The sequence below is a fragment of the Pleurodeles waltl genome, chromosome 11, assembly GCF_031143425.1.
Source record: "Pleurodeles waltl isolate 20211129_DDA chromosome 11, aPleWal1.hap1.20221129, whole genome shotgun sequence".
In the NCBI taxonomy this organism is placed as follows: domain Eukaryota; kingdom Metazoa; phylum Chordata; class Amphibia; order Caudata; family Salamandridae; genus Pleurodeles; species Pleurodeles waltl.
In genome coordinates, this window is record NC_090450.1 from 793,934,947 (window position 1) to 793,961,480 (window position 26,534).

Consider the following 26,534-nt stretch of genomic DNA (forward strand, 5'->3'; position numbering starts at 1 on the left):
CTGTCTGGCCATGGCAATGAATCGAGCTTGGTAGTCCTTTATTAATAACAACTTAATATTGAGGACTTTTGAAGTGAAACTCCACAATTCATTTTGGTTTGGAATGAGAACAGGCCATAAAATATTTGTTTCTCTTTCCCAAGAGATTATACTCTAGTTGGACTGAGTAGCAGGTGGATAGGGGTAGCATAACCTCTCCTTTGTAGTTTTAGTAACCACACCTTTTCAGGGCACTCTCAGCACAGCCCATGTTTGATGCTTACATCTGCTTTGTAATACATATTGTTAGAAATGGGGTTTCTGGTTAGCTAGGGTATGCACCTAAGCCAGGCAGACCCCACCCACTCTAGTCAGGGCAAGGGAGTTACACGGACTACACTGTCTGGCTCAAATGAATGAGCACTCGTGGAACTGGATACAACCAGTCTTGGGAAAACTCCTGTGAAAGTCACCTAATGGCATGGCAAGAACATACTTTGATCATGCAGGGCACATGCAAGATCTGTTTGGGGAAATATCCAGAGAAGGGTCCCCATGCCCGTGGTGGCTGAAAATATTGCTCTGATGCAAGGCTTGAATCTCTGATTGCTAGCTCCCTTCCTGGGATAAAACCTGGATCCAGACCCATAAAAGACAGCTGTTGCTGCATGGAGAAAAGAGTGCTGCCTGTTGACAAAAACGGGTTGCTATACTTCAGCCCCACAGAGGCTAGCCTGACTTTTAGGATAATCGGCCCAGCTGCATGAAGAGACTAGTCATTCTACAAGGCAGTCAAGGGTGGGGAATTTTTCTAGAAGTGTTGACTGGCCTGCTTTGAGGGAAATGTGTGTAGTGTGAGGAAGGGTACAGGGAAGGTGTCCCAGCAGAAACAAATTGTCTAGACAATGAGCCCAGCTTCTTAAAATGAAGTAGATGTGCTGTGAAAACTTAAACCAGCAACATCTGGACTGTTTACATCCCAGGGGATGGATCGGGAATGCAAGGATTTTGTGGTGAACCTCTTTTTTTTCCCTGACCACTGATCGTGTAGATGTGCTCCTATCAGTGCTAAATGGATCTTAAGACAATTCAGTTCTACTTTCTAGCCTGAAGGTGTATCAGAGGGCTGTTTAGGCTATGCCTTGCTGAACAGAAACCTCCATATGCCACGACAAGAGCAAGAAACCAAAAAAGGCAGAAAAAAATATAGTTGTCGAAGATAAATTAACCTGCAAACCTGAAATAAAGTACCAGGAAGTGGTGGATAGTATGGGGTGCAACCAAGACAAACTAGCCTTGATATTCTGTATCCCTGACAATCAAAAGCAATGTTGCCAGGTGCCTAAAAATACTTTCAGTTTCTGTGCTTTTTTGTTTTTTACGAAGTAACTACTGATTGCATCTCTGTATCATTTTATATGAAGCATTTAGCTGTGTGTGTGTGTGTGTGTGTGTGTGTAGTTCAAAATAATTGTTTTAAGTAAAAGCATTGCTAGACATTGACTTATTTATATTATGTGCTTTGATGAGTTAAAGGTTTCTGGTCCACACCACCTACCTGAGTAAGCCATGGACTGTTCAGTCTGAAAATACTAAGAATATATACCTGGTGCTCAGTTTGGGTGCAATAATAAGCTGGTCGTGCACTACCAGAGGAAAAGCTCCAACTGGCACAATTGCAGCCCAATAACCCCTAATTGCCCTGGGACCCTAGGAACCAATTACCACAGTAGGCACCAAGGCCAGCTTTAGCGCTGGTGGCGCCCTGTGCAACAGTCTTTTTTGGAGCCCCTCAACCCCATGACCACCTCCTCAGATTCACTCACTACTACCTGGCAAATGTGCTCCTCATCTCTCCATAGCCCCCCTTTCACATACATGCATTTGTTTTAAAGTGCTTGAAAGGCTGGCTTCATTAATCCACCCAGCTTTCCACATAAAATATAGTTCTGTTCTTTTCAGCAGGCTTATTAACCCTCTCAGCTACTTTATGACAAATCTAAGCAGATGCTAGACAAACCAAAACTCCCATCTCTCTCCCTAGAAGAGCATTAATCACAAGAGGTATCTTGACATTTTAATTGTTTCCTGAAGGATGGACCACAGGGAATGTTTCAGAAGTTGCTTTTAAATCGCAAGTTTTGTAACTTATTGCTTAACACATCGCACCTCTGAGTTGAGCGCCCCCCAAACCAGGTCAGCACCCAGTGCGGCTGCACCCCCCCACCCCGCCCTAAAGCCGGCCATGGTAGGCACCATGAGTGAACGAGGAATGTAAAGCACAAGAGAGTGGTCTGTGCAGTAGGAATGATTTAAAAATAAATTGTCACGATAAAATTTTATGATATGTTACATTATTATTTTGTTTTGTTATGGTATATGTTATGTTATGCCTTTAGCATTTATAAAGAACACAGCTGCCAGTGATACAGCCTCACAAATCTGTGGAGTGTCTAGGAGGTGGGCTTAGGCACTGTTGCGGTGTTGATTTAATTCATCATCTGGTTTTATTGTGTACCAATGCTACCCACAAGAAAAGTGGCAACAGTTTGTCATAAAATGCTGAGATTGCGCTTGTTCACTTGATAATGGAGTGGGAGGAGTAGAAGGGAGCAAAACATTGAAGAATGCAATGTGCACTGGATTAATCATACACAGTGTGTCTATACATAGGAAATTCACTATTTTCAGGAGACCCATGTCAGGAAGAGAGGTTGAAGCGAGTAACCCACTACTCTGTGTGAGTACTATTAGTTGAAATGTATGTTTCAGTCATGTGGCCTCTATGTATTAGGTGAGCGTTGCATAGATGACTTTATGTTAGTCTACTTATTTAAAAGCTAAGTCCTGGCCAGTGGATTTGCTTTACCTTTACTGTCTGCAATTTCTATGGAATCACCTTTCACACAAGGTTATGATATACAACTATCTCCATAATATAAGCTTGTAAAATATAATATATTCTTCCATTCCGTTACAAATCGAAGGATAGTACTACTTTTTTTCTACTTTTTTTTTAATTCATTCCCTACTGTCAGATCAGGCACACTTTTTTATGTAACTGCTTCACTGTATTTAGGCTTTCAGTGTTTATTTCTTGTGGATTTCCGTGGTGTTTTCTCAATGTTTTCCATACATGTTGAAATCAGTGTTTGTCCGTGTTTATTTAGCTATCTACCTCTAAATTAGACACACATGGTGTTTTTCAGTGTTTACAAAACATGCTATTTTTGCAGTGATTGTTATAAAGCACAAATGTATTTTAAATGATATGTAATACAGGGTATGCATTGTCTTTCCCATTGCCAGTGTTTCCAATGGACCTATGTTAGATTGTTTTAAGCATAGAAAGCTTGTGCCACAAATTTGATTCTTTCAGGAACGACATCTACACAGGGGATTGTGCTTCCAGAGGGACCCCCATCCTGGCCACTGTGTACGCCAATTATATTTTACTCTTTGTGAGACATCCCACCACCTTTCCCCAATTATCTGGGAAGTTATCTGGTTCTGTGCCCTTTCTGGCCTCCTGATAAATTGGCATAAATCTGAACTGTACTCACTCATTGAGGCCACTGTTCTCTATCCCCTTGAGTACCCTCAAACATGGTGTGGCGACTCCCCTAAATACTTGGGCATCTTCATTCACAGACCGAAAGATGAAATAGTTTGTTATAAGTATGCACCTGCCATTGACACCCTCTCCTCCCTAATTGACAGGTGGATACGGCTTTTACTCTCCATCGTGGGTCTCATTGTGATTATTAAAATGGTATTGCTTCCTGTCTTCCTTTACCTGTTCCTCAAAATTCCAGTTCTGCTGAACATTTCCTTCTTTTCCACACTGCGTCCCCCTTATTTTAAAGGTGACTTTGAGGTACAAGGCTTTCACCTCTACTGCTTGGTGGCACAATGTCACTTTTCATATTATTGTTACCACCCGGACGCAAGACTTCCATACCTGAAACCAGAAAGACACCAGGTGGATTACCTACCCTTTTTATCCCTCCTCCTGAAGGGATCACCCTGAGAACCCTGACATTTCCACACCCTTTCCATGACATGCTGGGCATGGTCTCGGCTTCAAAGATATCTAGAGTATGACATTCTCTACTTGCCAGATATCCCTCTAAATGATAACACATGGCTTCCAATGACATGGGAAACATTTGTGCAACGTCACTCGCCACACATCAGATCCATCAATTGAGTGATCGTTTCACCAATGGTAAACTAGACCTCCACTCCATCTTTGAGGTTGATAGGACTAACTTCATGATGGACCATTTTATCAGTTTCGGATTGCACAGTGCACTACGGGAAATCTGACCCATCACATTCTCATAAATGTCCCAAATGTGCACCAGACAATGCCGATTTCACTCATCCAGTTTGGAACTGCACCCTTATGCAAGATTATTGGCAAGCTATATTCACACTTCTTTCCACTATGTTAGAACACGCTGTTGACCCTGACGCTCCCCTAGCGCTCCTATCCTCCCACTCCTAGGGTATGTCAAGCCTCTCGCGTCACAACATAGAAGATTTGCAGCTATGGTGCTTTATTAGCTAAATGACGAATTGCTGTGTTGTAGGTTAGTAGTAGGAGATCAAACACTAATGACTGGTTACGTGACCTCATTTATTGTTATATCATGATGGAACTCTAGGCCTCACTTCTGCCTCTTATATACAGGCCCAAGGATATCTGGACCCCACATTATTCTTACTTATTGAGGTGCAATGTGAATGACCCATCTGATGTTTTGTCTGATTCATAACCTTGGCTTGTTCTGTGCATATTGCCTAGCACTTAGAGAAGATTGTGCACATTGGTTGGATACAATGCATTTTTTACATAACTACTATTCCGTACATAGCAGAATGTAGCTATGTATGTTGTTCTTTGAAAACCAATAAAAACTGTTTTATTTTTAAAAAGCATACAAAGCTTGTGGATGGAACTCTAGTTAACACTCACATCTCATTACCATCTCTCACTGAATATTATGACATTGTAGGGGCGAAGAACCTGTCAAACAGCATAGCACCTGGAGAAACATTTACAAATTTGAACTGCACCAGATTAATTTTCACCCCTGCATTCAAAAGCATTGCACCATTCATTAAAAGAATTAAACACTGCCAAAAGATCAAACACGATTTTAATAGATCACTGACAGAATATCAGAAACGAAACTATTGTGCAGATAGAATATTGTGTCAAAAATATCAAGGACCAAAATATCGAGAAGGTAAGTGCAAACAGGTAAGAATAGATTTACCATTCTTAACTCCACATCTATGTACCTTGAAGATATATATATATTGGCATGGTACATCTATGTGGAGTTACATATGATAACACTTTCCTTACGTATAGAAAATTCACCACATGTTTGTCCTCGATATTCTTAACACAATATTTAGTTCCACAATATCTTTGTTTCCGATATTCTGTCTAACCACCAATTTTAATGTTCTCTACAACACATAGAGTAATTAGATCAGACCTAAACCTTACTTCGAACACCTGCACCTTTAATCTAAGCACATAAACCTGAAGGAAACAAATGGAAGAAGTATCAATATTTTACCAACATCCCAAAGCAAAAAAATTAATAAAACAAGCAGATTAATTTTAGACTAGTCTTTCTTGCCACTACCGTGTATAATAAGGTTACACTGTATTGGTGCCTTCAGAAAGAAAAAAAAAGAACTCGTTCTCTCTCACTTTCCACTCTTTTAATGACATTTTAGTTTGTGGTTGTGCTGTTGTTCATCATTGTTTGTACGTTTACTCTGATGAGGGTTGTTTCCTTTCTGGTGATGTTTTATCAGTTATTACAGGTTTAAACCTAAAACATAGCCACCATGTTTTACTGCAAATGTTATGTGTTTTTAATCAGAAATACCCATCACTGAGAGCCCCTGGCACCAGAGATGACATTTGCAAAATCTTACTATTTCTGTAAAAACTGTGCTCAGTTGTTGATACTTTCAAATGTTATTTACTCCTTTCTCTTGAACTTGTCTCTGCACTCGCTCACTGTAGAAGCAAAACCTTCTAGACATGTGACAGTTTCTAGAAACGTCTGTATTAGGGTATAACCATGTGGTTCTTCTTACCTTGGAGAGTGACTCATTTTCCGATGCTAGGGAATCTACTCGCTCCATTTTTCTGGGATACACAGTTATTTAAATAAATACATTTTCAGACTCCCCTGAAAGCAGAAAAAGGAATTTTTATTCATATTATCTTAACATCACATTTGACCAAAATATTTATATAATGTTAAGAGAACATATTTATGTCTGCAGAAGAAAATAGGAAACCATTATAAAGACAGTTAAAAAGAAACTATGATACATGGCATATGAAATTAACATAGAACATCTGACAAACTGCAAACCAATGTTTGAAATAGTTTGTAATCCTTGGGGCAGGTGTGGGTATTTCCCATTTCCAAGATTGTGGATCAAAGGCCCTTACCTTCAAATATACCTTTTAAGTATGTGCAATTGTAAACTATTCAATACACTTTTCATTTATAAAAACATAAATCAAAAATAATAAAATGATAAAAATAAATACTACTGATTAATTAATGGAAAGAACAAACAGACATGTTATAGGAAAAATGTAAAGCCTGAATGTGTAAATATTATCCATGGATGTTCAAATGGACTTTATCTAGTACACTTGTATACCTCCTGATTCGTTTGCATATGCATAACATGTTAAAATCTCTAGCTATGTATTCTTCTTATGTGTGTTTTGCTTCTCCATAGTTATATCTTTTATTCCCACTGCAGAAATAAAAGTTAACTAATATCCCCAAACTTCTCTAAACCACCACTCTGTGACCTTTCTTCCAAAATATCATCTATCTTCACTCTCTGACTCATCCCAACCCTTTTTTACTACACTGAACTCCCAATTAACCCTTTCCAAACTCTTCCCTTCTCTATCCATCCTTTGTTCCATTCATCCAATCCTGAAGGATCGTTGATTCCTCCCAAACCGCTTCTGCTAATATGAGCTCCCAAATATTCCTTTCTAAGCTTTCCCCTCCTCTAGCCATCTTTTACCCTATTCATCCAACTAACAGAATCCAATGTCTGCCACTTCCACTACTGCCACTAACAATTTATATATGTCTTCATTAATCCACATTTGGGTTTCAGAGTGGCATACTACTTCCCAAAAAGTGCTTAAATGGCTCATCAGGGTTAGTAAGCACTATATAAATACAATTAAAATATGCACTAACTGCTCCAGTATTGAGTGAGATATCAATAGCTTAGTGCTCCTCTCAGTAGAGGAAAGAAAATTGAAGACCATAATACAAAAAGATGTCTTGTGGTAATCCAAGTAGTGCAATACAGGAATAAGGCAGAACCAATAAACAGGGCAAAGCAGGTCTTTGGGTGGTGAGGTTGTTCAACCTGTAGACATCTGAAGTTGTGTTGCCACCATATGAAAGACCAACCAGCTTTCTTATATTGTACTGTGTCAGGGCCTTTAAGTCAAAACAGGCAAAGTGGATCAGTTAGTGAATTGTGTACTTTCTCTGGTGTGATTTCCTGGACACAGTAGAGCAGAGCTTTTCAAACTAGGGGCCTGCCACTTTGGCGGTGGAGGGGGGGGGGGCTTAACTGATCCTAAGGGGAGTGCCAGACAAGGGAAGCATCATGCTGATCAAACAGTGTTTGTTTATTGGTGAAAAAGAGCAGCAGGCAATGCCCTTTAATGAGGGATCACTAAGTTATTTTGTCACTCACATCCGGACTGCGAGTAGGTGTCAAAGGGGGAGGATCTGAAATCCAGTGCGTAAAGAATCACATTGTGAATACTTCCACACTTTAGAAAGACCAGCCTGACCAGAATATTATGTTTACAATCAAGTAATTGAAAGCTTTTTAAAAAGGATATTTGAACATAAATGGAATGTTTAAATATGTTTAAACATATTTAAACATTGCTAATTTTATAGAATACAATTATGTGAAAATATATGTATATTCTGGGGGCCCAATTTTTTTTCATGCACATAGGGGGTGCAGGGACCTAGTTAGAGAGGTTGGGACACAAAAGCCGCATTGGCTTTCTGAGGTAGATTGGTCAAGCGGTTAAGAATTAAATCATGGAAGATGGAGTGAAAGTTGAACAGGTGCAGTATGACACAATTGTAACACACACAAAAATATGACTGTCAAGTCAGGGTTATCATTTCAAAAGAAACACCTCAAATATGACGAAGGAAAATGTTTTTAGGGGTGAAACTTCAGGTTGTCCCTCAGTTTGTGGACAAATTCTGGTTTTGGATTTTTTTTCAGTGCTGGTGGTGGCTGGGCTGTAAGGACATGAGCTAGCGAACAGGTGAGTAATTTTCATGACTGACTATGATGCAGTGATGAGCATGATCAACAAGTTGTTAGAATCTGACCTGTGGATATGAATGAATGAACAATTGAAGAATGAATGACAGATTTGTAGAGCACACAGCTACTCAGCCGAGTGTTCCATAGCTGAAGCATCAAGGATGTCAGCAACATCTGCTAAGTTAATGTAAAAAGATGGGTTTTAAATGCTCTCCTAAACTAGATTTCCTTGGGGATAGCCTGCAAAGTATGGGGAAATAGGTTCCACTCCTTACTAATCATTACTGAGCAGGAGTGGCCCCCGCACATGAGCCTCCAAAATCTTGTCACTCTGACCAAGAGAGCCAACACAGGCAGGAGATTGCAGGTATGGATAGTAATGATGAATCCTGTTAATCAAATAAAGTGGACAGCGCTATTAAAAGGCCCAATGGAGAAAAACATGGGACTCAGAGGTAGCTCTTTGCAAGGATACCCCTGCAGGTGATAGCGTGTTTTATAAATACACATAACTTATGGTAACCAAAGATAACATAACTGTTAGACCTGACAGCCTTAGGAGAGCCATCAACCTACTTTTTGCCTGCCTCCCTCCACTTTTCTGACACTGTTTTGCTGGTTTTAGGACTCTGCACTCTTTACCACTGCTAACCAGTGCTAAAGTGCATTTGTTCTCTCCCTTAAAACATGGTAACATTGGTTCATACCCAATTGGCATATTTGATTTATTTGTAAGCCCCTAGTAAAGTGCACTACATGTGCCCAGGGCCGTTTACATTGAATGCTACTATTGGGCCTGCAGCACTGGTTGTGCCACCCACAGAAATAGCCCCTTAACCATGTCTCAGGACTGCCATTGCAAGGCCTGTCTGTGCAGTTTCACTGCCACTTTGAGTTGGCATTTAAAAATACTTGCCAAGCATTAAACTCCCCTTTTTCTACATATAGCTCACCCCTAGGTAACCCATAGGGCAGGGTGTTGTGTAGGTAAAAGGCAGGACATATACCTGTGTGTTTTATATGTCCTAGTAGTGAAAAACTCCTAAATTTGTTTTCTACTGCTGCAAGGCCTGCTCCTTTCATAGGCTAACATTAGGGCTACCCTTATATACTGTTTGAGTGGTAGATTCTGATCAGAAAAAGGGAAAACAGGTCATATTTGGTATGGCCAGCATGGTAATACGAAATCCTGCTTATTGTTGAGGTTGGATTATATATTACTATTTTAGAAATGCCACTTTTAGAAAGTGAGCATTTCTCTGCACTTAAAATCCATCTGTGCCTTACAGCCTGTCCCCAATCCAAGTCAGGGCTGGGCTGGTTGACAGCTCCTTTGTGCATTTCTCCCAAAGAATTTCACCCTGACAACCACAAACACAGGATACTCAGTCACACCTGCACTCATCTGCATACTGAATGGGTCTTCCCGGGCTGGAAGGGTGGAGGGGCCTGACACTTACATTTCAAAGGCTATTGGCCTGCCCTCACACAATGGACTGCCAAACCCCCTACTGGGACCCTGGCAGACAGACCTGTACTGAAAGAGGACCTGTGCACTTCAAAACCACTCTTTGAAATCTCCCTTACTTCAAAGGCACTTTTGGGTATATGACCTGGGTCCCTGACCCCACCAACTCAGACACTTCCTGGGACAGACACTTTGAACCAGATCCTGCAACCTGCCAAGAGGATCTGACTGACTGTCCAAAGGACTCACCTGGACTGCTTTGCTGTGAAGGACTGCTTCTTTGCTTTTGCCCTGCTGCATGCTGGCCTCTGACTCAGCTGAGTAGTGCTCTCCAAGGGCTTGGATTGAGCTTGCCTCTTGTTCTTGAAGTCTCAGGGCCAAAAAGACTTCTACTCTTCAAGGAAACTCCTTGTGCGGTGAAAATCGGCACACAGCCTGCCGGAATCGACTCACAGTCTGGCCAGTGGTGAAAGAATCACTGCATCGCCGAACCGGAACAACGCAGCCCGGCTCCCCAAGTGGAGATCGACACAGCACCTGCATTGCGGCTGGAACTTCTGGGCACAGCCATAACGGATTGACCCATCGCTGAGCTGGAACGACACAACCCGACTTCCTGCGTGATTAATCGATGCACTGCCTGACAGAAACTCTGACGCATCGCACCTGTGACTTCGTCCTGCATGCCCAGGATTTCCACGCATCGTCCCAGGGCATCAAAAGACCCTGCATCGCAGTGAGGATCCAAGATTACGCGCCGGAAATTGATGCAAAGCTCTTGCAGCATAGACAGAATCAACGCATCGTCTGTGCGTGTCAGGAAACTCAACGCACACCTTCCATTTTTCACGCATCTCCACTTATGTGATTTTCTTGCTTGTAATTTTGACGCGTATCAGGTACTTTGTGCAAACAAAAGACATTTGTTGATTCTTGAAGAGTTAAGACTCTTCTTAACATTGCAAAAGTGATATTTGAACTCGTGCTTATCAAAATGTAATTTACTCAGAGAAATATCTAATAATTTTCTAAACCTGTGTGGTGTATTTTTGTGGTGTTTTCACTGTGTTATTGCATGATTTATTGGACAAATGCTTTATACATTCCCTACTAAGTTAAGCCTGACTGGTCAATGTCAAGCTACCAGAGGGTGGGCACAGAATAATTTGGATTGTGTGTGACAATACTCTGACTATGAATGTGGTCCCTAATTAGACAAGGGTATACTTCTGCCAACTAGAGACCCCATTTCTAACAATAACAGTGTGAGTCAATCAGATGTTGGGCACTGTTTGGAGTTTTTTTAGATTACTGAGAGAGTTAGTCCTGAGATACTTTGGCTCAATGTAGTGTTCCAAGCAAGAAACATACTTGGACTTGACAATGAGCTAGCAGATGCTCTGGTTCCATTCCAGTGGCCAAGTTTCAATGTAGTAGCATCAGGAGCAGAACGCAGTGGGAAGCAGCTGCCACATGAATATGTGGAGGTAGGGAGGCAAGAATACAGCATTTAGTGGAAGACTCATTAACTGCTTTGAATAGCACTACATATAGACAGGCATGAATGGTGTCTGTACACACCAGTGACAGGAGGAGAAGAAATGACAGGGAAGGTATGCAGTGACAGAACAACCATGTATTGCAACTTTCAATGACATTGGTGGGAAAAGGATTGACACTAGGACTATGGAATGTGTGGCCTTTTATGGAGATAAAAATGGACTTGGAAGAATATGTGAAGAAACTTTTACAAAGCTAGGCTCAAAAGAGGAGACCAATGAAAGTTGAAAGGAGTGACATTTTGCCAAGGGTGTTCGAGGACATTCAGACCCAGGCAAGAACTGACGGTACATTTGTATGTCTGGCAAGGTTATTTCAGGCTACCTTTTCAATTAGGTATTTTGGGGCCCTTCAGATTTTCAAACGTTGTGGGACCACAGACGTATTATGAATTTGACAAGCCAATTTGAGGTTGACCAGGGAGGGCTTGAACATCAAGCTAACCAGGAGGACGAGAGATAGGCGGGGAAAGGGATGATGGTGAGGTTGAAAAGATTGAGTAACAATGAAATCTTTCCAGTTGGGACAAATGAGGCTTAACTTGAGTTGAGAGGAGATGGGCAAGAGAAGCTGTTTCAGCTCAAATGCGGGAGGAGGTGTCTGGCAGGCAGGAGCTGAGAATGCTGAGAAAGTGCCTAAGGTTAGGTGGTTGGCCAGAGTAAGAGTTTGGGACCCACGCCTTTAAAATGGGTGCTGTGATGGAAGCCTTTGGTAAGGTTGGAAAGAAGAAAGGCTAAAGAAATTGGTAATGTGGAAATCTATGAAATAGTGAGGATATGTAACATCTGAATTCCTGGGATTGGAGCAGTAAGTTATTTTTTTATCTTCTCTCCAGGACTGGTCCCAGCAGAGGGAATGGAGAATGAAATAGGCATATGTGGTCATTCCATTATGAAGTGGGTGGGAGCACACAAAGAGGTATGCATTATTACCACCAGAAGTTAGGGCTGTTTGACAGCAAAGTGGCAGCAGTGTGGAAAGGGACAAAGAAAATTAGATGGGGACAGCTACCGTCAATGTTGTGGGATATGCAAGGAAGCAGGGCAAGTTTTAATGTTGTCATGGATTATTTGAGGGATATTGACCTAATGTAACTGTCAGGGTTGGAGATGCTGAAAATGATGAAGAAAGATCTGTTGACAGTGAGGGACAGATGCGAAATGAAAGATGTAAGGTGGACAAGGCTATTGCCAAGCAGAGTGTGGAAAGGGAATGGAAACCAGTGGCCAACGACAATGCAAGGAATTAGGTTAATAAGGGAATAGCTAGTTTTTGTAAAGCAAGTGGCATGGGAGTAGTGAATCATGTTCATATAAACAACAAGATACTATTGCTATTTTAGCCAGACAGAGTGTGTATTGTTTTTTTAAGGGAACTGGACATAGTTCATGAAGCTGATGGAAGCCTTGAAAGAATGGTGGAAACAGAAGGAGTGATCGTAGAGTAGGGAGGGACAGAAGGAACACAGCATAAGAAGGTTTTTTTTGTGGTGGAAGACAGAGCTCAGAAAAAGAAAGGAAATGAGATGGCATGTTTAAGAAAAAAGGAAGGAGAGATATTATTGCAGCAGGAGGGAGGGGTGCCTCGGCCAGTGCGTGAGGGCAGAAGAAGAAGACAGTGTTGCAAGAATGGAAGGAAAACAAATTGTTGTTAGAATGTATTTAAGGTGATGAGAATTTATAGTAGGGTGGAGGGACAGAATGCCAGGTGGATAATGACTGTGGGTTGGGCGGTAGGGGTTAGAAAGTTACTGTTAGATTGTGTAGAAAGATTGACCTGTATGGCTAAGACCTTTTCTACAAGGACTAAGTCATAACGAGTGACCCTACCACCAGGGGACTAGAAATGTTAACAGGCCAAAGCACTGGAGTTTCCCAGCACTGCAATGAATGAGTAATAAGTGCTATTTTAAAACTGGCACATGCACAAGCCACTGAACGCAACTATGTTTTTTTTAAAGGGGCCCAAAATGGAGAACTCATATCTACACAACTGTTCATCACAATAAGAATTTCTTCAAGGTGGGGGTATACCATGAGCCATGGCTAAACACCAAATCAATAAACACGGCTAATTTTTCCCATGCTGGCTACCCACAGACCTGCTTGGGAATGCAAACTGCTGCAATAGACTTTCACAGGTGAATTCTTTAAAGTGAAAACTACCTGCAGTTCATTAATGGTTTTGGAAGTGGCTAGTGGATGGTAGAGCTTTAAACTTTGATGGCAACCCCACCGTACACACATAAGCTAGTGAGATGGACTGAGCAAGTTCAAGGTTCTGTTAGGGGCAATCAGCGGTGCACACTGTGAGTTTCTGGGATGGAGAGAACTCACCACAATTCCTTGCAGGAATGATCCAACCTAAGGCCTTAACAGTAATGATACATTGGTGGTTTCTTGGTCCCTTTACACAGATTCCTCATACAGTGGGCCTCTGGGATGTGATCTCCTCTACTAGACAGTTTTTCTTCCATTGAGGGTGTACTACTAATATGACCCTCTCTCAGTAGTGGGCAGTCTTCTTCAAGGCAAAGTTAGGCAGCACTTCCCACAGAGTTCAGGACCCCAGGTTAAATTCTCAGCTTGGTTAGTGGACCTGGCAGAAAGCCAACATTGTAACTCAGTAAGTTATTCAGATGCACTGCTGTTGGCTTGCTTCCTTTGTCAAAAGTATCTTGGGACAGTATCTTAAGCTACTACTTGTTATTTATCTATGGCTGGAAGACACTAATCTGAATTGCAGAAGTCTCTCGCTAATTTGGGTTATGTCTGTTTTTGAGGTTTTAATGTGTTTCCCAAAGGACTTTCCAGCTATTGCCTTTTGATCTGCAGAATCATCACAAGGGGGGAGGCATTGGGTGTGATGTGGAATGTTTCAGGGTGTTCTTTCAATCAAGAAAAAACCTGAGCAGGCTCAATTAAATTCTCAATTTTGTCAGCCAATATACTTTGGTGTTCTAAGATAAGTATAATAGGTTGGATGTAGCATGGGTTGGAGATCTGACACACACATCTATTCACCTTGCAATATTACTGATTATTACGGATCTCTGCTCACATTTTCCTTTTATATTGCACGTCTTAAGTAGACTTTTTCCAAGGGTATATACTGTCTTGGTGTTTGGCATCTGTGGCACATACCTACTACAACGGTATGTCGGAAATGTTTTTGGTATTTGGTATTGGTACATATTTACTTTTTTCTTTCTTTTTTTTTTTTTTCTTCTCTTTCTTTCGGGTCCGAGTACACCATTCCTATTCAATATGGGTTTTTGGCTATTTTTGAATGAGCCTGAGAGCCTTAATTGTTCCCCAACAGGTGACCTTTCCCTTGTGTAGGAGGCTGGACTGGCTTGTAGTGAGTACCAAGGGGTACTTGCACCTTGCACCAGGCCCAGTTATCCCTTATTAGTGTATAGGGTGTCTAGCAGCTTAGGCTGATAGATAATGGTAGCTTAGCAGAGCAGCTTAGGCTGAACTAGGAGACGTGTGAAGCTACTACAGTACCACTCAGTGTCATATGCACAATATCATAAGAAAACACAATACACAGTTATACTAAAAATAAAGGTACTTTATTTTTATGACAATATGCCAAAGTATCTTAGAGTGTACCCTCAGTGAGAGGATAGGAAATATACACAAGATATATATACACAATAGCAAAAATATGCAGTATAGTCTTAGAAAACAGTGCAAACAATGTATAGTTACAATAGGATGCAATGGGGGAACATAGGGATAGGGGCAACACAAACCATATACTCTAAAAGTGGAATGTGAACCACGAATGGACCCCAAACCTATGTGACCTTGTAGAGGGTCGCTGGGACTATTAGAAAATAGTGAGAGTTAGAAAAATAACCCTCCCCAAGACCCTGAAAAGTGAGTGCAAAGTGCACTAAAGTTCCCCTAAGGACAAAGAAGTCGTGTTAGAGGAATAATGCAGGAAAGACACAAACCAACAATGCAACAACTGTGGATTTCCAATCTAGGGTACCTGTGGAACAAGGGGACCAAGTCCAAAAGTCACAAGCAAGTCGGAGATGGGCAGATGCCCAGGAAATGCCAGCTGCGGGTGCAAAGAAGCTTCTACTGGACAGAAGAAGCTGCGGTTTCTGCAGGAACGAAAAGGGCTAGAGACTTCCCCTTTGGTGGACGGATCTCTCTCGCCGTGGAGAGTCGTGCAGAAGTATTTTCCTGCCGAAAGAGTGCCAACAAGCCTTGCTAGCTGCAAATCATGCGGTAAGCTTTTTTGGACGCTGCTGTGGCCCTGGAGGGACCAGGAGGTCGCAAATTGGACCAGGAGAGAGAGGGGACGTCGGGCAAGACAAAGAGCCCTCTCAGCAGCAGGTAGCACCTGGAGAAGTGCCAGAAACAGGCACTACGAGGATGCGTGAAACGGTGCTCACCCGAAGTCGCACAAAGAAGTCCCACGTCGCCAGAGAACAACTTAGGAGGTCGTGCAATGCAGGTTAGAGTGCAGTAGACCCAGGCTGGACTGTGCACAAAGGATTTCCGCCGGAAGTGCACGGAGGCCGGAGTAGCTGCAAAAGTCGCGGTTCCCAGCAATGCAGCCCAGCGAGGTGAGGCAAGGACTTACCTCCACCAAACTTGGACTGAAGAGTCACTGGACTGTGGGAGTCACTTGGACAGAGTTGCTGGATTCGAGGGACCTCGCTCGTCGTGCTGAGAGGAGACCCAAGGGACCGGTAATGCAGCTTTTTGGTGCCTGCGGTTGCAGGGGGAAGATTCCGTCGACCCACAGGAGATTTCTTCGGAGCTTCTGGTGCAGAGAGGAGGCAGACTACCCCCACAGCATGCACAGACAGGAAAACAGTTGAGAAGGCGGCAGGATCAGCGTTACAGAGTTGCAGTAGTCGTCTTAGCTACTTTGTTGCAGGTTTGCAGGCTTCCAGCGCGGTCAGCAGTCGATTCCTTATCAGAAGGTGAAGAGAGAGATGCAGAGGAACTCGGATGAGCTCTTCATTCGTTATCTAAAGTTTCCCCAGAGACAGAGACCCTAAATAGCCAGAAAAGAGGGTTTGGCTACTTAGGAGAGAGGATAGGCTAGCAACACCTGAAGGAGCCTATCACAAGGAGTCTCTGACGTCACCTGGTGGCACTGGCCACTCAGAGCAGTCCAGTGTGCCAGCAGCACCTCTGTTTCCAAGATGGCAGAGGTCTGGAGCACACTGGAGGAGCTCTGGACACCTCCCAGGGGAGGTGCAGGTCAGGGGAGTGGTCACTCCCCTTTCCTTTGTCCAGTTTCGCGCCAGAGCAGGGCTAAGGGGTCCCCTGAACCGGTGTAGACTGGCTTATGCAGAATTGGGCATATCTGTGCCCAAGAAAGCATTTCCAGAGGCTGGGGGAGGCTACTCCTCCCCTGCCTTCACACCATTTTCCAAAGGGAGAGGGTGTCACACCCTCTCTCAGCGGAAGTTCTTTGTTCTGCCATCCTGGGCCAGGCCTGGCTGGACCCCAGGAGGGCAGATGCCTGTCTGAGGGGTTGGCAGCAGCAGCAGCTGCAGTGAAACCCCAGGAAGGGCAGTTTGGCAGTACCAGGGTCTGTGCTACAGACCACTGGGATCATGGGATTGTGCCAACTATGCCAGGATGGCATAGAGGGGGCAATTCCATGATCATAGACATGTTACATGGCCATATTCGGAGTTACCATTGTGAAGCTACATATAGGTAGTGACCTATATGTAGTGCACGCGTATAATGGTGTCCCCGCACTCACAAAGTTCAGGGAATTGGCTCTGAACAATGTGGGGGCACCTTGGCTAGTGCCAGGGTGCCCTCACACTAAGTAACTTTGCACCTAACCTTTACCAGGTAAAGGTTAGACATATAGGTGACTTATAAGTTACTTAAGTGCAGTGTAAAATGGCTGTGAAATAACGTGGACGTTATTTCACTCAGGCTGCAGTGGCAGGCCTGTGTAAGAATTGTCAGAGCTCCCTATGGGTGGCAAAAGAAATGCTGTAGCCCATAGGGATCTCCTGGAACCCCAATACCCTGGGTACCTCAGTACCATATACTAGGGAATTATAAGGGTGTTCCAGTAAGCCAATGTAAATTGGTAAAAATGGTCACTAGCCTGTTAGTGACAATTTGGAAAGAAATGAGAGAGCATAACCACTGAGGTTCTGATTAGCAGAGCCTCAGTGAGACAGTTAGTCACTACACAGGTAACACATTCAGGCACACTTATGAACACTGGGGCCCTGGGATACCAGGGTCCCAGTGACACATACAACTAAAACAACATATATACAGTGAAAAAATGGGGGTAACATGCCAGGCAAGATGGTACTTTCCTACACCTTGGAGTTCCCCTACCCTATTTTATCATTCTCTGCACTCTGAAGAAGGTGGTGACTGTATTGCTGGTTTTGCACCGAAACGTGCATCAGCGCTAATTGAATGTTAACCTTAAGAACACTTTATTTGTGAGAGTGCATCATTCTCATGTTCATAGAAATCTACATAACTTGAAAATAGATGTAGTGAATATATTGATCATACATATAAAATAACAGTGTACATATGCAAACATAATCACGAAAAAATGTAACTGTGTTCTGGTACACTCTAAACTACAATGTATGTTGAGTTTGGCCTTTGTACTCTAATTTGATGTATTTGATTGTTTGGTGTTGTGCGCATATTAATAAGGTATGACAGATGTATGTTTGTGAGTTTTTCTAAATTTAAGTAAGCACAGGATGTGGTTGGAAGTAAACCTGCTTTATATATTGTTGACTCCTAGTGCTGCGTTATCACATCATATCTTCTAAGAATATGTATATGTGAAGTAAAAATTCGAAATGTGCTAAAAAAGAAATATAAAAAGAGACATAATAGTGAAGAAATGTTGTCCTGACAAATGTATCTAGTTGTTTGGGTTAATAATTCTGATGACTCAAGGAAGATATTTTACATAAGGTAAATGTGTGGGAGGTACAATTGTGAAATAATAGAGTATGCTTTGAATGTTTTTATTTACTTTCCCTGCTTTTATTTCCCCTGCTTCTGTTGCTCTCTATTCTTTTGGTCAGGGGCACTCTTATGTTCCTTAGTGTAAACTAAGAGAAGCCCTGAGGACTGGACTTGCTCCCTCTAATACATGTTACACCTAGGAAAAGATGTGGACTCCAAGGGTCAGCTGGCTAACTTGTGTGGCCCGAGAGACAACAAGCTGCAAGTGGCCTTCTCCTGGATGTAAATAGCTTACCAGTGACAACTGGACCTGGAGTGGCAATGCTGTTGGTCCCTGTTTGACACCCTGTGAGGCTCTAACTGCCTCTCTTGAGGTCCTGGGGTGGCGTTAGAAGTGTACTCCTGTGGTTGATTGGGACTTAAAAGTCTATGTCAGAAAGTAATATCTTTGACTTGGACAAATCTGTTTGGTGTTATTCAACTCATGCTTGATTGTGGTCAGTCTCAAATTGCACTAAGGTCCCCATCTCCCATGACCAGAGACTATATTTGGGGCCTTACAATTTTTGACACTATGCCTACTTAAAACTTTAAAAATTCATATCTCCAGTTTGCCTTATTGGATTTTTTTGTCATTTTGGTGTCATTTTGTTGATTAATTGTTACTCTAGTTTTCTAGTTTGGTTTGTGACTTTTATTGTTTAACATTTTGCCTTTGTTATTGTTTTGGTGCTGCATAAACACTTTACACCCACAGTAAGCTGGTCTGCTCTGTGCCATATCTACCACAGAGCTCAGCTCCGGTTAATTTTGTAACTTGGATGGTTCACCCTCACAAGGGTTGTGGTTATTCCTTGAAGTTGGCAGTCACCCACCAAAATAATAATCCAAGTTCTTAATGTATTTATATATGTAAATACGCGCTTGGATAATGTAATCAGGCTGAAATATAGTCTTCAGCTCTCAATACTGTAGAAAAATTCTGGTTACTGGAAAGGCATATCCAGCACTATGCTCAGTGAGTCAGTAAGGATCAATGACTATGGAGGGGAGGAGATAGACTTTGCCCCATGGATAACATTTTGTAAGGCTTCAGAAGACGGAATTTTGTGGGGCGATTTTGGGCTTTAAATTTAGGGAACCTCTATTAAAATCAGTGCTAATCCAGGAGTTTGCTGATGCTCTGGAGAAGCCTGATGAACGCAGTGGCCTGTAATATCCATAGCAAAATCCAAGATAGATAGCTGTCTGACTAAGGAAAGACACACAGTATAGGCACATATTACCTTCATTCAAGGGGTGTCATGTATGACCTAGCACACACCCTTCAACCTTTTAGGCTTTTCCACATAGTAAAGAGCTGGGTGATCAACCTCGAATCAGGAAGTGGGAAGTGAGGGGCACCTTCCTGCACTGCAATTCAGGTTTATTTACTCTTAGAGGAATCACTACCAAATATTTTGCACAACTAAAAATCCTCAGTCTTCCAGCACGTTGACACAGGGTGCAATAAATGTAATGTGGCTATGCCTTGTCTTGAAACTAAAGAGAACACATGTTCAGCAGATTAATACAATTTAAGCTAGCTTGTCCAGAATTTAAAGCATGGCAGCACGAATTGGAAATGTTGTACTGGTCACACAGTCTATACAAGCCTGTCGAATCCATCTACCTATTGAATCTACCTGTCTAATCTACCTAGAGTATAATGTTATGCCTGTCCATCTATCTACCCAGCGACCTATCTGTCAGGGAATCTGGTTATGCATACCTATTTAAGCAAGATATACGCGCTGAAATAAAAAGCGAATCTCCTGTACAAGTGGTCTACATGGATACATGTAAACATCAAAGCCTGGAGAGAAGGCAAGCACGTTAATATATAGCACTGAACAGCTGGGGCATATCTCCATGCATATTTCTCTTGTCTGATAGCCACAGATATGCTCTGCTTGGAGTGCTGGAACAAAATTCTGCGTGTTGTAAATTTACAAACAACGTCTGGTATTGCTGTACCTCTTAAATCGGAATTATATTCGGTGCTTTTATTCGGTTTTCTGGCAAGGGATCTTTCAAAGGACTTCTCGAGTCATCTGTATTTATTACTACTGTTAGCTCCCGCTCTATTAAAAAAAAAAAAAAAGGTAAAAGAAGAACTGGAACAGACCCCACCTCATGAGCCCTCCTTTGGAACTCTCCACTGTCACGTCAATTGCGCCGGGAAGCGATTCGGGCGCCGAAAATAATCGGATATTTTAACTACAGAATTAGTTATCTTTTCCAATATATCGTTCCAATAAGTCGATACCAGTCATCTTAAATTATAATATTAAGTAAATGGCATGTAGGAATACGCATAAAAAGGTACGGTTCGATGACTGAGATGAAATTTGTTACTGCAAATTTGGAACTCTGTTTTTTTATTACCTGCAACAATCCAAAATTATATATCAAGCTGCGGTCGTCCATTAAAGTCTATAAAACAGAACATTAAGAACCCCGGGGAAATGGAACGGTAATATATCCTGAAAAGTCGCTAGATCTTAAAACAAGCACAAACAAACGATTCGTTTTTCTTTCAAATGCTATGAATGTTAAATATAATTTCGGGTTGTGATTGCGGATTAAAAGAGATCTGCTAATTATTGCAGGTTTCGAACGGGGCGCTGTAAATGCAAGCAAGTCGGGTTCGTGCAAGTCATTCAATATCAATCACTCATCGTTTGTGTGTTTGGCACTTGGCAGTCCTGACTGCATCCCTCTGGAACATATCATTTTAATTTTTAAAAAAATCTTACTGTGTAAAAAGCAATGTTTCGGTGCATCTAAAAAGAAGAGTAAAGCGTGCGCAGGTAAGTAGATGTATATCGTATTCATAATTCGGTTTTCGGTGCAAGGGTAAAAACGAGCACGTAGTGTATAGTTAAAGTGGAATAAAGCTAAGGTTGAGAAAGCCCCTCAAGGCTTCTGGGTGCTGGGGCATGAAGTCGGATATACGTTTTATGTTAACAATCGATGAGATTCGTATGGTTAAGCACAAATTAGACTCCGTGAAATTCGCGGACCTGGAGTGAACCACTCAGGGTCTCAGCTCGTGGATAATATTAATAATCTCGTCAGGTTCGTCTCCCGCGCTCTTCTCTTCCCGCGGTGTCTGTGGGCGCCCTTCCGTCTTCACGCAACCCTTGAAGGGGCGACTTAAAGGGTTTGGGTTCGTATACGGTTCGAAGCCTGGGAGGCACGGTTATACCAGATACCGACGAAGTACACACTGAGAGAGGGCTTTTGGTCTGCCCCTTCTCCTGTACCGTGAGCTCAGACACAGCTACAGCCTAGTACAGCCTGCAGAAAACACTGTCAGAAACTTAGCAGCGCTCTGAGGTGCACCCTGATTCTCCAGGGCTTGACGGGACTTGGTATGCCGCTGGTCCAGGGCCTGGCTGGGCATCGGTGCTTCGTCGACCCGTCTAGACCATCTACAGAACTGCCCATCGCCAGCCCCTGAGGTACACAACCGGTCACTCTAGGACCAAGGCACACCTAACATTCTCCCCTGATGTATATCATTGGCCTTTCGAGACGACCAGCAGAACTGGGCTTCACCACGTCCTGAGTGAGTTACACCGCCTGTCCATCCAGCCCACGCCAGAACCGTGTGCGCCCCTGGCATACACGGCCAGTTTTTCCAGACCCGCCGTGGGGGCACGCAGCCGGCATGTACGAAAATAAAGGGCAGTGCGCATTTACTTCTGCCTGTACTTGCACATCTTAGTCTTTTTAAACTATTCAGATTGCAGTATTGTAACAATTCGTCACGTAAAGCGTGTTCTACGCGTGGGTTGGAAGTGCACCTGGCTAGATCTAGAATATATGTAGTGCGCAGTTCGTTCTATTTTCCTTCTTTCTTAACTTTTCATGTAAAATAAATATGTTTAAGTCTTTCTTTCTTTTCCCCTCCATTGCCTGCCCTTCTTTCTTTTCTTCATTTTTCACTCTGGCTATGCTGCTCTGTTAATTCTCCTGCTTTTCGCGGGCTAATCTGTTGCTCATCCGATTTTTGAAATACAGCGCGTTACCAGGAATCCCATTTACTGCAGCCAAAATAAATAAACGTGGGTAAGATTTCTGGTCACTAAAGCGGGGCCCTTCAGGATGATGTAAGCCTTTAAACAGGGATCTGGCAAATATAAAACAGCAATCGTTTGCACTCTTACGTTTTTTGGGTTGAAAAATTAAAAGCCCGAGTTCGAACCCTTTCCGGAGGTGGCACTGGAAAATAGCAGACATCTTACTGAAGGGTAAACATTGCCTCGCTAAAATGTCATTTTTTAAAATCTTTAGGCAATCTATACGTGTGAGTTCCCTAGAGGGGCCGCCTGCCGGTTTTGCTCAGTTGTGGCTGTCAAACTGGGGACTGTAATAGGGCAAAACGTGGTGTGCAAAATGCCTTTCATCTGCTCTAAATCTTAATTCTTAACACCTTCTTAGGTGAGGACTGGGAAAGCAAGTAGATTAATACTTTCTGAATGTACATTGTGCCTTGAAGAACATGAACTGAAGTTTTGTATTCTCACGTCTCTGCTACCGCATCCCGCCCCCCCCCCCCCCCCTTTAAGGTGACATACATACAAACGTGTGTGTGTGCGAGAGGGCGCATACATGTCTTGATATATGCATAAATATGTACGTTTTATTATACATTTACAAAAGGTAAAAATAAAAATAACACGTGGGAGAGGTGCACGTTCAGTCATGGGAACAGAAACTTGGAATTCATTTCCCCTAAACTTTAGAATCGGTGTCGACAATTTTATGTTCACTAAATTATTAAGATCCCTATTATTCAAAAAATAAATGCAGGAAAACTAGTTAGAAAGGATGACTACATTTGGAGTTACGAGGGTAAATATTTCACTTTATGAACCATGTAAGTTGATATAAGTACAAATGCAAGCATGTATATATGCGTGCTTTGAGTAAAACACATAATAATTCACAAATTAGCAAAATAAACTGATATTATTTCATCTGCTGAGCGATTAAATAGATTTACGCGCAAATGTATGTGCAATTATATGATTATTGTTTTATTCTAAATGTCATCAATAGCGTGTATGAACATACATATATGTATTTTTTCATTATGTGACCTATATACACATGTTAGGTGTGTGTATGTGTGTGTGTGTGTATGTATATATATATATATATATATTTCCCCCACTGGTACATCAACGTACGCAAACACATATTGATTTTCATTGTGGCATAAATATATATATACGCATATATACACATACACACACGGAAACACACCTATATTCAACGTGCATGTCTTCTGTGCCTATGTTTGAGTATCAATGTCTCTGGGTTTTACACACAATGTGAATGTAAAAGTTCATGTCTAGTTCAGCGTGTAAGTATGTGTATGACTGTGCTGGCAATTTTAAAAATATCAGCACACACACACATATGTACGTCTTCATGTTATGTGCGTTAAATACATAGACACGTATATGGCTATGAACTTATGTTGTCTATGACTTCACTGGCTGTGTACGAGTCCCTCTCTCCAGAATTATGACTCTCTCAGTTCGTTTTCTTAAGGACATATGAAAAGAGAGCAGTCGACCTGGGCCACAAGGTGTTGTGAACTGGACTTCCCAGTGGAAACTGTGTCGGGGTTATAAATTAAAAGCCACGGGGTGTGAACGTAATTTTAACGTGGTTGCTTTGCAGTCAAATGAAGAGTGCACATTAAGAGGTATGTCTGTCTCAAAAGGCATTTTTGTACGTGATATATTGGGTGCTTGCGTTTGTGTTCATGTGAATCAATGTGTGTGTCTGTGGGGTTGTGTGTTTGTGCGTATTGGTGCCCGTGAAAGGGACAATGTGCATATGTGTGTGTATCTTTGGATGCGTTTTGTGAATATGGCTGTGTCAGTGCCTGTTTGTTGTTTGTCATGGATGCGCACGTGTGAGTGTACGTGCCTGTTTGCAAGTCTGCTGCAATGCAGGTATGTGTTTATTCTTGTATATATGCCTATTTGTGGTATTTGCGTTTGTATGTGTAAATGTGTGTCTATGAGAGTACCAGAGTATGTATGTGCCTGTTGGAGATAAATGTATGTGCTTCTGTGTGTCCCGTGGGTGTGTTTGTGTGAGTGCACGGAGTGTACGCCGGTGCATGTGTCTGTGTTTGTGTGTGTATCATAGTTCTGTTCGTAGGAGTGTATGTCGGTGCGTGTGCCTGTGTTTTTCTGTGTATCGCGCTTGTGTTTATAGACGTATGAATTTATGGAAGCATGAGTCTGTGTACATGTGTCTCTGTGTTTTCGCGAGTTTGAGGGTGTATACCTCTGGCCGTGTGTGTCTGTGGTTGTTTGGGTCTGCATGTGCCAGTTATGTGCGTTCCTCATTCTCAGGGTCGGTTACAGATGTGTGTTCCTACAGTGAAGACACGCCCTGCCCTCGTCCAGCCTTGCAGACAGCCGCCTGTATGCCTCGCGGTGCATGCCTTCTGTCCCTTTATTGAAACCCAGTACGGATACAGGAATGGACACCATGTTGAAATCGAGGAAACGTGTCCGCAGCTACATGGCGAGCGTTAGTTCAGCAGATTTTCGGGACCCAATTATTCTTCCCCTGTCACCTCACTATTGACAGTAGCCATCCCGCATTTTGCATGCCCGTCTGCTCCAGATGCCCCCTCCCTTCACAGCCCACTACTTTGTCTGAGTAAGGTAGCCATCGATTGAATAGTGATAGATGGGGCCTTTAAAAGTTGCTCCAAAAACAACAGCAGGGGGAAAAATCTGTCATCTGCCAGGGGATCGAATTGCCACTTTACTCTACCGCTGCAGACAGCAGCAACTGCTGCCTGAGACCGTGGCGTGATGCATGGGACCTGGGAACCTTACTCCACAGAGCTCGGACGTCTCCTTTAGGCTGCAGCCTTACAGCAGGCAACTGGCCTAAGTTTCCGCCTCTGAGAGCAGAGAACGCCCAACTCCCCATCCCGTCCTTATTCACAGCTTCTTCTCCAATATACACCCGACACCCCCATCACCACACACACACACACACACACAGAGGGTGTAATTCCTTGGCATATACGCTATTCCGCCCCAACAAAGGAGCCTGTCCCGTATTTACGTTGCAGCCTGCCCCTTCCAGATCCCACATGCCCCGCCCCATCTCCACCCACAAACACACCCCGTAATAATAAATAGTTCAGAAACATGAGATACAGTATGGCGGACCAGGGAACACTCACCTTTAAATACTGCAACGGTTTGAGTTAGAACCCCCCCACAAAGTTGAAGTCTTCGAATTCAGTGTCATAACCTGCAGTCCCTCCCCGTGCCCCAGAGCGCCATAGCGCCCGGACAGAGGCGCTGGAGTGTGCAGCGTGACGTTCGCCTCCACGTTCCGTGGCTCGCACCTTCACCTTGCGAGCATGCCGGCTGCCTGGCTGGGGAGGGAGCAGGTCTGATGCTCAAGGCAGATAAAAGCCTACTTTGGTCTATTTCATCACGAGACCCTCCCTGTGCCGAGTCTGCCAGGCGCCTGGTATTCTGCAGACAGATTCCTGGGCAAGGAGTAACTCCGTCCGAACTTTATCCTCTGCCTGACCGTGTTTCATCTCCAAGACTCACAGACAGAGCTGCATTCAAACGAGCCCATGAGCCACAGAAGACAATATCGGTCCTGTCATGCACAGCACACTCCTTGTCCCCCTGTGTGATTGTTTCACATGAATCCGAACAGGTTTACACATTGTGGCGACCGGGAAGAGTAGTGTCATATCAAAGGGGGTGCCGCGATCATCAATTATGAAGTCTGATTGCGACCCGAGGGGAGGGCGGGGGTCACATGCAACGCCTGGTAGTTTCAGGAGCAGCCGTAACCAACTGGCGCCAAAGCAGGGCTTGGCTAAAAATAAATAACTCCTAGCAAGACGACCCGCTCGGCCTGCTCACAAAACATCCCCGACTGTTGCATTAAATTGCCTCTGATCAATAATTCAAACGCCTCGTCAAAAAACGTGGATATAAGTCATAGGGGAGCAAACCTGGCTCTGGCATGTGGGTGCGAGTGTTGGTGTTACACGGCAGTTGTGAGCAGTGCAAAAACTCTAAATCTGCACACTCACCTCAGGACAAGCTGGAGAAGGAAGGAGGCAGGAAGGG

The 26,534-nt window shown here is 43.0% G+C and overlaps 1 protein-coding gene across 2 annotated transcripts in view; it reads right to left on the reverse strand.

Moving 5' to 3' along the window:
• The window catches only part of LOC138265036 (putative nuclease HARBI1), a 191,550-nt gene extending 165,748 nt beyond the window's left edge, over positions 1–25,802 (reverse strand). For both annotated transcript variants that reach the window (XR_011199299.1, XM_069212589.1), the window contains exons 1-2: positions 25,619–25,802; positions 6,109–6,203 (exon numbers count right to left, since the gene is read on the reverse strand). Coding sequence is in view for 1 of the 2 variants with exons in the window: in XM_069212589.1 (XP_069068690.1) it covers positions 6,109–6,156 (48 nt within the window). In the remaining variant the exon portion in view is untranslated. The remainder of the gene's footprint in view (positions 1–6,108; positions 6,204–25,618) is intronic.
• Between the last annotated feature and the right edge of the window lie 732 nt (positions 25,803–26,534).